Genomic DNA, 14,521 nt, shown 5'->3' with positions numbered 1-14,521 from the left:
ACAGTGAGACGAAACCAATGTTTGAAACCCAGAGAAGGTAACAGGATAAAGAAGCTACCAGGCAATCGGGCCCACCAGTAATTCCCTCTTGCACAGTATACTGTGACCCAGGAATACCAACAAACAATTTCAGTATCTAAATGAGTATGCGTAGTTTAGAGTCAGTCAATAAATGTTAAATAAGTAGTTTGTCAGCTACAGTATCAATTTGCCTCCTTGATCTCGGGATAATGGTTCCATACTTAATTACAGGCCCCTTTTGATGGAAAAAATAAGTAGAGGATATACTCCAATATTAAAATACTTACAGTGCCAAGATGAGCAAAATGGAGTCAACCACGGGAGATAAGAACAGGCACAGACTAACAGAGCAACACAAAGAACAAGGGGGCGGCGAGAGAAGCAGTTGAGCAGCGTAGTAGAAGGACTGGAAGCAAGAAAGGCAGGAATTAAATGAGTCACAAGGTGTTGGACCACAGAGCAGACAGAGTTCAGCAGGTGACACTTTCTCTCGAAACCCTCCTCCCAGATGTGGACAGCAGGAGCCTTTCCCCTGTTTTGGGCTTCCATGGCCACTTCCTCCTGCACCATCCACCCCACAGAGCTTGGGATTCTCCCGCTTTCTGTCCCAGGTTCTCGTCTCTCCTGACACAGCTCTTTCGAAGCAGTCTCTTGTCTATGCCTTGGCTACCTGCCACGTCACCATTCCCCCCTGCTCCATTCCGCTCAGCTGTCTACACTGCAAACTTGTACCTGGAAATCCACAAGCACCTCAAAGACGACTTTTTCCCTCCCTGCCCAATCTCATCTGCCATTTACCTTTCTTTCCTTCAATTCTGGTGCCGAGTACCGAGGTAGCCAAGCATGAGCCTGAGATGGACAACCACGGACAACTCCTCCCTCGCCCAGTCCCAATGTCACCTCCTAACTCTCACTCCCTCCTTCCACGTCAGCTGCAGCGCCTTCCTTAGCTCAGGCCGTGACCCCACAGAGCACGGCCCGCAGTCTGTGAGGGCGCGGCCTCCACTCCTGTTCTCCCTACACTCTGCTGACAGGGAGGTCTCCCTGAACAGCAAACCCTCATCATGGTCTTTCTTCTGGAACATTCTTCACTGGGCTGACATGGCCCCTAAGAATCTGGCCCGGGCCAACACCCCATTTCATAGCAGGTGAGCGTGTGCACACATGTATGTGCAGCCTCACAGAGACACACAGTATTTCAGTCACCAGGTTATCTGCAAAAACAAACGAACCCAAGACCTCAGCGGCTTACAACAACCAAGTGCCATTTCTTCCTCATGATAACGCTTCCTGGATCTGTGGGTAGCTGGGACTCGGTTCCAACCTTCATTCTCGTATAAACGTTCACAGCCTGAGACATATTATTAATTCATGGAAGACAGAAGAGCAATGACAGAACCATGGAATGGGACTTAACGCTGCTGCCCAGCGTGGCCTATTTCACGGCCATGGTCAAACCTGATGCCACACAGGCGAGGACCTACAGTCATCACACAGGGAGGAGCCAGAATAATCAGAAACGATACAATCTGTAGGTCACAAATGCACCTTCACGTTCAAGGGCATGAACACGAATCCAAGCAGCCTGGATGTTTGCCACTAAGGTCCCTATCTTGTCTCCAGACACTTCCTACAAACTCTTCAGAGTTCAGAAGAAAGCTTCCTACAATGAACTCAGTTACACTTCGCTGAGCTGCCCACGTGCTACCCTGCCCCCCCCCTTCACAGCACGTAAGGCGCGGCTCTTGTTTATTTGTGCATTTCTTCCACCAAACTGGCATTCCTGACAAGTGTTTCTCTTGCTCACCTCTACACAGCAGGTACCAGATGAATACACATTGGCTGAATAATGTTCTCTGCCAGGAGAGCCCTCCCACTTGTCCATAGAAAATTCCTTATCAGCTGAAGACTCACCTTAATTGTCTACACAAATGTGCCTGATCCCCACCATCCAAACAGAATACTTACCATAGGGCTGCAGTTTCTTTTCAATCTATCCTACATACTAGAATGGGAGTCATTTGAGTCAAGTACCATGTGCCCATTAAGGGGCACAGCACTTTTGCAAGCTCAGCACTTATACAGTGACTGGCACGCAGTAGGTGACCACCAAAGAGTGACCTTGGACATCAAAACAGAGAGGGACACAGTTACTGAGTGAGAGGGCCAGGCTGCAACCTCAGGCCCCCAATGCAGTCAGTGCCCTTGGCTGCCACTTAGGCTCTCTTCTCAGGGCACAATGGGGCCATTATAATAAGTCTGTTTCATTTCCTTCCTTGAGATTGCAGATTATTTCATCCTTTCACTTTTGTAGGCCCAGTCCCTAACAAAGCCTAAAACACACCACATACTCAATAAATATTAGTCTGAATGAATGAATACTGCATTAGCCTAAGATAAATCCGAGAGAAACATTTAAATGTCAAGTTTTAACAGGGCTAAGCCACTAAAAAACAAACAAAACCAAATATGCAACAGAAGCAATTTCTCACACGACTCAGCCCATGATGTAGGCGCCTAACCATTGCCACAACTTTTGCTCACAGGCAGAAGTTCATAGAAGCAAATAATTATCTCTATTTAATGTAAAATCTACAATGTTTCCCAAGAATCAAGCTGATGATACCAATCACATGCATTTATAATTCCTGACGAAAGATAAAATGTCTAAAAATGTCATTACACTAATAAAATGCAAACATTCCTAAAGCATCAGAAATTTGTTCAAAAGCTGTGCAAATTACAGACAAGTAATAGTTGGTGGTTTAGGTGCCACTTGGTTAAAAAAAAAAAAAAAAAGGTAACTTTTCAAAGTTCAATTATATTTTATGCTCGAATATGAGCCACAAGAATGTACAGGCAAATGCTACACCAACTGATACAAAAGGATAGTATGGGGTGAAAAACCTACGTTACATACCTCTCATCATCCTGCACCACAGTTTAGTGAGTACCTTAGTTTGCCGTCATCACAAATCTGGGTATGCTAACGTGCAGCTCTTATAATCAAACAGTCAGACTCATAAAAGTATTCGTAACTGCCTGCCTAGAAACTTCCTCCATGCTTTACTGTGTCTTACAAGAGGAGCAAACATAGACTCATAACCAAAGAAGCGTGTCTGTGTGAACTGAGAAGGTCTAGGTCTACGAGGCTGTTCCCTAAACCTGCCATTTTGTCTGAAAATCCCCCTTCTTATTTGGGAATGGCAAATATTTGCTCAACAGATGTTAAAGAATAGTAACAATAAAGGAATTATCCCTGGAAGACTGCTGAAATTCAAATGTTACCTGGGGGAAATCACTAGCTAATATGTAAACAAAATTTTATGAAATTAAGTTAACTGAACCGAAGCAGTGATGAGAACAAACAAGTTTAGTTGCTGTTTAATGTCAAGGGCTGAGGTAACATGCAGAACAAAGTCAAGGACGATGGCGCTGAGGAAGCATAGTAAGAGGGAAAGGGACAAAATGAAATGGTGTGGGGAATCACAAGACTCGCACTACAAACTCACACTCACGGCCATGCCGTCAGAAAAGGGTCTGAGCACAGCAGTGCCACCACCTTGGGCAGGTCCTGCCCGCCTTTTCCCTCGGGGACTGGAAACCACTGGGGAAGCTATCAAACGTCCCTTAGACCCTTCAGCCCTAGTCCTAGTTTTGGTCGCCACAGTCCCCAGCAGTCAGGAAATAAAGCACAGCATTGCGCCACGCTGATACAAAACACAGGATCATCTGTCTCAAACACAAAAGATAAAATTATAACCAGGCTTTAAAAAGTCAAGATGAAAACCAACACGTTCACGTACATATGTATATAATACAAGATCTACATACACACATGCAATAATATGTCATGTAAATAAAACAGATTTCGTTAACCACATCGTGCTTATGGTTCTTCCTGAAAATTAAGCTCTAAATTACTCTATAATTTTCCTATGAAACTCCCAGACAGTTTTCATTGTGGTGACCTTAAATTTTCAAATTCTACAAACATAATGGCTTAAGAAAGTCACAATCAGACCATCTGGGTTCAGATGGCGGCTCCTCAGCTCACTAGCTGCATACCCCTGACCATGTCACATAGTCTCCCTGTGCCATGGTTTCTTCATCCAAACGTGACAATGGCCAAAGTACCACCTTATAGGATTGCTACAAGAACTAACTGACGATACACACAAAAGCATTCACACTGATGTCATGCATGTAGGTAGTATGCAGTCACAAAATGTTAAGTATTACAATTATTACCACAATAAGTAACTTTTAAAAACTCAATTCCTGACAGACATATGGCTGGTTAAGAAACATAATTCAGTACTCGCTAAAAACGCAAATAATCAACAACCAGATCCAACTAAACATACATGCACACTTCTAGCATTTTCCAAATATTCTAAAATAAGCATTATTTTCATAATAGAAAAAATATTTTAAATGTATAATCTTACTACAGTGAAGTGAACATAACATCATAATTTTTTTAACGGTTTTCCAGACTTGCTGGTCTTAATTTCACTGTCCTTGATATTCCCAAAGTAACAATTTCATAAAGGTAATAAAAACATAATTTTTAAAAACTAAAATCAGCACATTTGGCATAAAAGCACCTTAACTGAACCATGAACTCAACAAGGTCACCTTTGCCAAACTTGAATTAAAAACACATTTTAGAACATTGAAGGTCCTGACCATTAAATGCGGTAAAAACACTGTCCATGGTACCCAGGGCAGCCTCTGCTCTCCAATAAGCACAAGCTTAGCTGGTCTACAAAGGACCCAGTTACAAATTCACTTATTCAGCAATTAAGATTTCGTATCTGTATTTCATTACCCAGAAAATTAAAGCAATATGTTTATTAATAAACACATTTCACTAAGTGGTTAAAAACAGTGTATCACCAAAATAATTTAATAATGCTATCTATAAAAAGGAAATAGTCACCAAAAATTCAAAATGAACTTACACCTAACTGTGGATTAACAACACAATATAGTATTTGTTGCAAAACAAGTTGCCACTGAGTAGATAAATTAATCTTAAGTGTTGCTAATCTTAAACATAAACTCCATATGCTAATATTTTGGTTTTACCACATATATTTAAAAAAGTAATATATTCACATATTATTTTGAAGTATTAAAATTCTGTCTGTGCTCGTATGTCTGTCTTTTTCTCAGGAAATACATTAAAGTTAAGGGAAAATACAACCAAACACAACAGGAAAAAAAGACATCCTTACACAGTCAATGGCTGTCATAATTCAGAGCTCACATTTGGGGAGACTGAAAGGACAGACAAGCACCACAAGACATTAGCCCACGTCCAGACACAGCCACCTACCACGTTACTTGGAATCCACTAGACACCATTGTTCTCTGACCTAGAAATGGACCCATGAGTAGGAGGGGCCTAGATTATATCCTGAGTCAACCAGAATAATAAAATTTCATAGTTACCTCTTTAATTAGGTTGTGGCCAGTATTCTTCAATAACAAAACTGTAAATACATGCATATTACTGATGACTAAAAATTAAAATAGGTACTTATAAATATAGGAAATAAGCAAATATAGATGTAAAACAAATTTACATCGAAATCTACCTTTTATCATAAGTCCTAAGTTCACATTTTAAATGTTACATATCTGTTAACTTTATGGCCTTAGTTGGAAAATACCATGAATATAGACTTTAATATCTACCTTACAATACATTTTTAAAATCAGCCCAAATCAAAATTCTTAAAACCCATCATTAAATATTCTGGGTAGCAACTCATAAATTGCAGTCCACGAATCCTTCAGATTCCCTCAGACCCTTTCGTGTCAACCGTGAGGGCAAAACGTCTCACACTAATACTTACACAGTTTTAGCCCCTCTCATGCTGGTATTTGTGCTGACGGTCTAAGGAAATGACAAATAATCCTGACAGCACATGATTTAGTACAGATCAAGACAGCAGCATCAAACTGTATTAACACTCGATGTATTTTCACTGCTGTGCATTCACTTTAAAAAAAGAGACCAGCGTCACTTAAAAATGTCTGTGATGACATAAAACAATGGTTAAGTTTATCGAATTCCCACTGAGTACATGTTTGTTTGATGCTCTGTGTGCCAAAATAGGAAGTACGCATAAAAACTCCTACTTGAGCAACATACCCCAGTTCTACGCTCTCTCAAGAAAAGATCCGGGCGACCATGAAGTGTGAATGGAATGAGCCCCTTTTCCATGGAACGTCATGTTTCCCTGAAAGGAGTGACAAACCCCAGTTATTCAGGCTGGGCTATCTGGCAGGCACTTTCTCAAAAATGAAGAAAGCCTGTCCTTCAAGTGCCACCAGTGCTGCCAATAGTAAAATTTGAGCTTTGACAGGAAATTAAATTTTTGAAAACCTGTATCCACCACTGTGAGCTGGAGAGGTTCCGAACACTTAAGATTTCTCAGATCAGTGGGGATACTAACAAATGTGACATTTTGATATATTTTTAAAAAGAAATCCATCAGCATAAAATCCACATGACTCAGTGAAGGAATATTTGCCAAATGGCCAATGCACGATAGCACAAAACCACGCGTGGGTAAAAGGCCATTCGAAGTACAAGACAGACAACAGCCTTTAATACAACAGAAGAGGAAAAGTAGAAAATCTCCCAAAGGAGAATGAGTACCAGAAATGGAGGTAAAATACTGGGGCTCAATCTAGAAACGTCCATATAACTGATTCTTACTTTTATTATCAATGTCTCTTAAAACTAACCACCCCAACAATCACCCCAAGTTTTTGCCAATACAAAAATTCATTAATGTGAAAAATGTAGTGTAACCTAAGAACTCATTACAGAGTTCATATAAAATCATGGTATGTTTTACAAGCATCTTTCTAGAAGCCTGGAGCACTCAGAAATTGATTCAGATATCAGTATCAATATCCACCTAAGAATAACATTTGAAAGACATCTTCCCAATGTATAGATTTTATACTAAGCGTGCATACAGAAGTTACGTATTTTAAGAATACAATGGTTTTTAAATATCTGATTGCGTCCAACAGTGGTCATATTGTTGCTCCCATTTCATTTTCTCTACTAAACAAACATAGAAATCAGAGCAAGAGGGGGAAAAACTGGCAATGTCAAGTCTCAGTCCCAAAAGCAGGTAACAATGGCATAAAGTTGTAACACATAAGCTGTACTGGTTCTCCTGTAAAAATCAGGAAATAGAATAAGTAGGTCACCATGGAAAGTACCACTATTCGCAAACAAGGATAAAGAGAAAGTACATTCTTGGAAGGAACAACTGGTTTAACTGCAAAGAACAAAAGTTTGATTTTCCTTTTAACAGAATATGTAGGAAATCAAGCAACAGAGCGCTACAAGCTATGGTTCTGAATAAAACAAGACAACTGGACTGCTCTCAACCAATAAAACATCCAAACAATAGTAAAGGTGGACATTTTTTCATGGGCCCTAGTTTTGGAGATCAAACTCTCTTTTCCTACGAAAAACAATGAAACCTTCAGGTGGAGTCCTAGAGAGCAAGACAAGACCTCCTCATTTGGAAACGCACTGTTCTCACTGCGGATGGTGGCAAAGCTGTGCTCAACAGTGACTCGTCCTCTTTCAGTTTGCGTCCGTCCTACCAAAATGAAAGACAACTTTGAAAACACAACCCAGATGTCTAACATTTCACCAATGTTCTGGTCCAGTCTGCCCACATCTATCAGGCCCTGGAAGCACTAGTAAACTGAAGGACGGCCAACTGGAAACAGTTTAATTAAACAAGTTCATCTTGTTCACACCTAGAGTTAATGGACACAGTCCCAGTTGATGCCTGTTGTCCTGGTACCACCGTTGCTCACAAAAGTGTTCCACAAGGCACCCTACCTATAATGTAGTGACAACATTTGGTAAACAAAGCACCCTGTGTGTATTCAACCTGCATCCACGACAATGCAAACAAGTACAACAGAAGTTCACATCTCATTTTCTACTGTAAGCAACACAATTTGATTTTCGTTAACATTAACATACATTTCACATAGTTCTTTTGAGTAAGAATACAGAAACTGTGGCTATTTCCCAGTCACACAGTAAACTAGTCAATCTCAGGTCCTCTCAATAATTTCATTTATGACACACAAGCATGAAAGCTCAAATTACCCTCTTCTTTAGGACTCAATTCATACTGGGGTTTGCATATGATTTATTATACTTCTACATGTACTTACTTTCACCCTATAAAACACATTCACTTTCTAAATTAAATTATAATGGCTTTGGTCAATCACGTATGCCCTAAGATAAGTGAAGTTTTACAGTTTTATTGTTGCAAAAACAAAACCTCCACCAGATGACTTGAGATAAGCAAACAATACCGACCTCACCAGCTCTCATGCCTGCTTTATTTAGCCCCCAGTTATGACCAGAAAAGCTTCTCCTTATGCACAGCTCATGCAGAAAGATGGTCCAGCTCAGAACACGTGCCCACACCTGCTGTCATCTCACACATGTGGGGATACTCACTAGAAGCCACCAATGGACTTTCCGGCCCTGCCAGATGGTCAGTGTTAGCTCACAGACATGCCCAGAACTTATAAATGGGTCTGTAGGATTGGGTACACTGCTCAATATCTAACTTACCAGTGTAAATGTAGATCAATTTCCATCCCTGTCTGAGGCATCTTCAGATGAATGGGCACATCCTACATACAGTTAAGATACTAACAGAGGTAGCAAACTTCTGAACAAACATCAACACTATCTAACCTGATTAAGAGCTCAATTTAGTTTTATGTTCCATACACATTACTCATATATCCATTTTATTTATACTAAAGGAAAACAAGTTTATATCAAAATAATTGCTATACTGTTTATTAGCATTTTGTGATATTATGCCAAAGTTCAAGTCTGGTAACACTATAAACAAATTAACCTGTGCCACCAGAATAATAACCAACACCTAGTAACAACGCTTCACACACTACAATTGTTCAATTAAATCTACAATGACAGAAACTTAAACCCTTTTTTCTTAAGCTTCCCACCAATTTGGTACCATATCCTGATCGCCTGTGATTCATATTTTCTCGAGACTATGAAAGAACCACTATTGCTATTCTACCACTAACCATGATCAAAATTTGATAGTTCTAGAAAGCCTACAGTTACAACATTTACATTCCATTACGTGTGTAAATTGCATAAAGTAAAATTATTTTTCACTGGCAGGAGGATACCAAATTGAAACCAGTCTAGATATAATTTCAATTTAAGATAACAATGTTAGACAAGGGCTTTACCTCAGACTCACAAGCATAAACCCATAAAATATAAACCTTAATCAGTTACTCCAAGAAATAAAGGTTATACACCACTGAGGTCAAGCTATGAAAACAAACAAACAAACAAAAAAGGAACTGATGTGCCTATCAACACTAAAAACACCACTGGCTGCTCTCTCATTATACATTAGTTACTAGGAAGAGACCTTCCAAAGTACCACTGTTTAACAATATAACTGCAATTTCTGAAACCATCTCAAACACAGCTGAGTTGTGTGACGAAGCATAGTCACAGCCTAAGCATTAGTCTGGAGTACAGATTTCACTGTAAGCTACGCAATTCCTACCACTTCACGTGGAGATTCTACTCCACCTCTGCTGACAAACCAGAAGTTGCATGTTACACACACTTCTGGGCAATACGAATCACTACAATACCTCTCAAGATTAACAGAGTATTAAAATATAACTATTCACCTTTAGTAAATAGAGCACATGTGGGTGTCCACACAAATATTTACTAGGTTATTTTTTTCCATTGGTACAAAAAGAAGGCAATGACTCCAGAAACAATAAAGAAATGACTTTAAGAAATATCTCATGAAGTGGTCAACTACTAGCAGTTTTTGCATTTTGTTGTAAATTTTATACAAAAGAACGAGACTTGAAAACATAAATCTTTACTACTCTAACAGACAATTTCACTAAGTTTTAAAAAAAGAATATATCCCATGTTTTGTCAGGAATAAAGGTATACACAAAAAAAGCTATATTCAATATTCTCCCCACAAAATACATGTATTTATTGAGCACCGACCACATGACAAACATAAGAATAATATTTAAAAAATAAAACTCTAAACTCTTGCCTTCATATGTAATCAGGGAGAGAGACAGACAAGCCAATGGCTATAGCGACAAAACTGAGATTAAGTTAAACAACAGAACGACAGGCAGACATTGGGTAACCAGAGAAACTCTCTTCTGAGAAGATAATGGGATGTAAAGATTGGCAAGAAGCACTCTGCCATAATAAATTAGAAATCCCTAAGAGAAATAAAGCCTTAACATTAAAAATAAGAAAAGGACAAGACTAAGTAGCTTTAAGAAGCTTTTATCTTGAATTACAGTTTTCCACAATAACAAAGATCTTAATTCAGTTTAACATCAATGTCCTGGTGGTAGAATATCAAGTTTAGATCATCAACTCATTAGAAAACTCTGAAAGAATCTAGGATCCAACTGAAGAAGGATTAAACAATATATAATGATAAAATAGTACCTGTTTTTCCTTTGGAAGCCCTCCTTTTACCCACAAATGTAAAACATGAAGGAAAAAAAGCAAACGTAACCAGATTGACTTTAAAACATATTCTGATTTTCTTAAAAAGTGAGTGTAATCCAAAACGCCAAGTTTCTCCTTCCTGAACAGTAACCACAGAGTTATCAGTGGTTAGCAAGTCTGCCTGAAACCATCAAAGATGATTAATAGTTATAAAACCTGACAATAGATACCGATCACTGTACCCTGTCCCCCAAAAAAGCAAACAAAACAAACACAACTACACTCTCATACACATACACAAAAAGATTATCCAAATATATAAATAAATATAGAGCTTAAATCTTATTCGTACAAATCAAATTCTGCAGTAAATTTGCTCAACATTTACTGAACATTATAATAAAGGCCAGTATAACACATTATTGTAAAAACTAAGATATAATTTGTGATGGCCAAATAGAGTAAAAGGTTCATCATTATTAGATGGTAAAAATTTTCAAACAAGTTTAGATAAAGCAAATTCAAACCATTGGCCTTGAAATACTGGTTTAGAGAATTAACATAAGTTTACTACATCATAACGAAAGATATGTTAAATCTGAAGCTTAACTTCCAAGATCAGAATAAACTTGATAGTATGTAAAGGTTCTCCAGAAAACAAAACAAACTGTGACCCAGATACTAGATAACGAAAAAACTAAGAAAAATAACATATGAACATTTAAAAAACACTTTATTTCATTATAAAAAGCCTTCTAATACAATCCTTGAGAATCACTTCTAAAAATAGAAATGTTCAGGTGTAAGTGAGGAAGAAAAGCTATAACACATAATCATTGTCAAAAACATTCCTGCAACTTTCACTTTCCTTCAACACACACGTACACAGCAACTTTTCACCTGTAGAAGGTATGAAATGAAAATAAGTGGCTCTCCAAATGACAGGCCAGTTTTACTTCAACAACAACCCATATCTAAGAATATAGAAAAAAAGTTTCAGTCGAGTGCTTAAAAACTGAACTTAATGAAATCTATTAACTATAATCTGCCTCTTATTTAGAATTTTTTAAAAATACCACCTCAATCTTAAATCCTAAGGAATAAATTGAATCATCTATTATTAAACTGAAAAAAAAAATTCCTTTTCTCAACCAGACTTGGGGAATCTCTCAAAAAACAATTATAAATAGGTCCATTCAAACAGAAAAACAAAACAACTATGTACCAAGATATTTTACATCTGAATTTTTTAAACCAGAGAAGAAAAATGAACTTAATCCTGAAAAATAACATAATCCTGAAAGCTAAATTACTGCGTGTCACCTTCCAAAGGCATGCTAATAAGTCAAGGAACACAACTACATATTAATTTGCTTACTAGCATCTAACTTATAAAATCATTAGGGAAGACGAGCTATCAATCAGGTTTCAATTTGACAACCTGAACCTAATAATTTATACAAATAATTGTCATCTTCGACTGGCAATGGGGTTACCACCTGACAAACCCATCCTAAATCAAAAACATCATACATCAAAAATGCGTTTAATATTACCTAACCTACCAAACACCACAGCTTTGCCTAGCCTACTTTAAACGTGCCCAGAACACAATATCCAAAAATTTTAAAAAATAATAAATAAGTAAAAATAAAGAAAGAAAACGCTGACAACAGTCCACTGCAGAGTATGGGCTGCTGACCCCTGCCATGGCCTGGCTGACTGTGCGCCCCACCACGGCGGGCCCGCCATCACCAGGGCTGTCACACCGCAGCAACACCCAGAACAGATCGACATTCAAAATTCAAAGTAGTTTCTAGTGAATGGGTATCGCTTTGGCACCATCATTAAGTCGAAAAACCGTAAGTCAGAGAGTCTAAAGTGGAACCTTACCATTCAATTAAGGATCAAGATGAATGGCTCTACCCCTGAAGACAGAAGAAATGGAATCCTTCCCCATCACAGGACAAATCAAGAAGTTAAAATAGGTAAGTCAACTTATTAAAAAATATAATCTGGGGTTTAATAAGAAGAGAGATTAAATTTCATGAGAATGTTCCAATTTGCCAAACATGATTGGTGACTAAAAGCTGGTATTTTAACAAATAATATTAACTTTGAATTACCTATTAGAACAATTAAAAAATCGGTGCTGTTAAAGCAATGTCCTAAGAGGGCATAAACCCTGGGTAAGGTGGATTTAGGCAGTTAAGGTTTGTGCAACCACTACACTTTGTGAATGAAACACAATTCCAAACGTCCACGGTTAAGAAGCGGTTTACAGGGTCTTTCTCCCACACAACCTCCCCTACCCCAACTGATTGAGCCTCAAACCTGCTTTTTTAAAAACTGTTCGGGACTCTTCCAGCAGCTTTGCTATAAACAACGACCGCCGTCCCAGACCCGGAGCAAGTGTGATTTCCTCCTTTTCCCAGGAGCACGCCCAGGACTGGCCACGCGGGGCAGGACCGCGCCGGCCCGGCCCAGGCCCCGGGAGAGACCCGGGCCCCCTCCCCCAGCGCTGCCCGGGCCCTGCCCGCGGCCCTGCCCCGGCCTCCGCCCCGGGCCCTGCCCGCGGCCCTGCCCCGGCCTCCGCCCCGGGCCCTGCCCCGCCCTCCCGGCCACCGCGGACGCGGGGACCAGCCTGCTGGGGGAGGGGCGCTCCTCATTAAACCTGAGCTACACGCACCGAATGGCAGAAAACGTGTTTTTTCCCCACTGGAGTTCAATTCCCGGCCGCGTTATCAGCAAAGCCGCACAATTAGAACAACTTTCCTGATATTTGCTTTACTCTCGCGGTTAGCAACCCCCAAGTTTCCAAACCCACTGAAGCAAAACACCGCCGGTCACATGCTCTCTCAAGTGACAAAGGTCCGAGGTGCCCAGTCAAGGGGCGCCGCGGACCCCGCGCTGCAGGTCGGGATCAACGAGACAAAATTACGTCGGACCACGCCCGCTCCCACGGCAGGACCTCCGCGCACGCCCCGCCCGCGGCCCCACGCGCGGCCCGAGAAACCCCCACGAGGCCCGGGACCACCCCTCGGCCCGCAACCCCACCCCGGCCCACGACGCCCACGGGGCCGGGCACCCACGCTCAGCCCGCGACCCCGCCCCCGGCTCCAGACGTCCGCTCGGCCCGCGGCGCGCGACCCCCGGCCTGGGCACAGGTGACCGCGCGCCACACGCCAGCCCGCGCGGCCAGCCGGGTCCGGGGGCGCGCGGCGGGGTGACCCGGGGGCGGGGACGCCGCAGGGGGGTCGCTACGGGAGGGGGAGGGGCGGCCGGGGGCTCAGCGGGGGGGCGGCCGCCGGCCCCGCGCGCGCACCTCGGTGGGCTGGCTGATCTCGAACAGGTCCAGCCGGTTGGCGTTCCAGTGGTGGATGATGTCGGCCAGCTTCCGCCGCTCCTCGTCGCGGCCGCCCGCCGACATCCTCCCGGCCTCGCTCCTCCGCCCAGGAGCCGCGGGGGTCGGGGCCGGGGGCGCGGGCGCGGATGGGGCCGGGCCGGGTAGGACCGCGCGCCCACAGGTCCGCGGGCCCGGGTCCCCGCGCGCTCCGCCGCCTCAGCCGGCGCGCCGCGCTCCTCGGGCTGCTCGGCCGCCCCGCGCTCCCCTTTCCTGGCTCCGCGGGTTCCTCAGCCGACTGGCCGCCTCCTGCTCCGCGGGCGCCTCAGCCTGCTCAGCCCGCCCGCCCGCCCGCGTCAGCCCCGCCGGCCGGTGTGCGCCCCGAGCGCCCGCACGCGCCGCGCCGCCCCGCCCGCCGTGCGCGCCCCGCGCCGCGTGCCCGCCCCGCGCTCGCGCTCGCGCCGCCGCACCTCGGGCGGCCTCCGCTGTGCTGCTGCGCGCGCCGGCTCGGCCGCCGCACCTCCCGCCCGCGCAGCCGCGGGGCGCCGGCCGGGGTGCGGGGCGGCGGGCGGGGTTGGGTT

The 14,521-nt window shown here is 42.6% G+C and overlaps 1 protein-coding gene across 24 annotated transcripts in view; it reads right to left on the bottom strand.

Moving 5' to 3' along the window:
* AFDN (afadin, adherens junction formation factor) overlaps positions 1 to 14,246 on the bottom strand; it is a 131,137-nt gene extending 116,891 nt beyond the window's left edge. For 7 of the 24 annotated variants that reach the window (XM_074333846.1, XM_074333836.1, XM_074333835.1 and 4 more), the window contains exon 1: positions 13,923 to 14,246. In XM_074333846.1, the coding sequence (XP_074189947.1) occupies positions 13,923 to 14,027 (105 nt within the window). In that variant the 5' untranslated portion in view covers positions 14,028 to 14,246. The remainder of the gene's footprint in view (positions 1 to 13,922) is intronic. The other 17 variants (XM_074333831.1, XM_074333845.1, XM_074333842.1 and 14 more) reach the window with 4 other exon arrangements.
* Between the last annotated feature and the right edge of the window lie 275 nt (positions 14,247 to 14,521).

The sequence above is a fragment of the Rhinolophus sinicus genome, linkage group LG05 (genome assembly GCF_036562045.2).
Source record: "Rhinolophus sinicus isolate RSC01 linkage group LG05, ASM3656204v1, whole genome shotgun sequence".
NCBI classification, from domain to species: Eukaryota; Metazoa; Chordata; class Mammalia; order Chiroptera; family Rhinolophidae; genus Rhinolophus; species Rhinolophus sinicus.
This window is presented reverse-complemented; position numbering and strand designations above follow the sequence as displayed.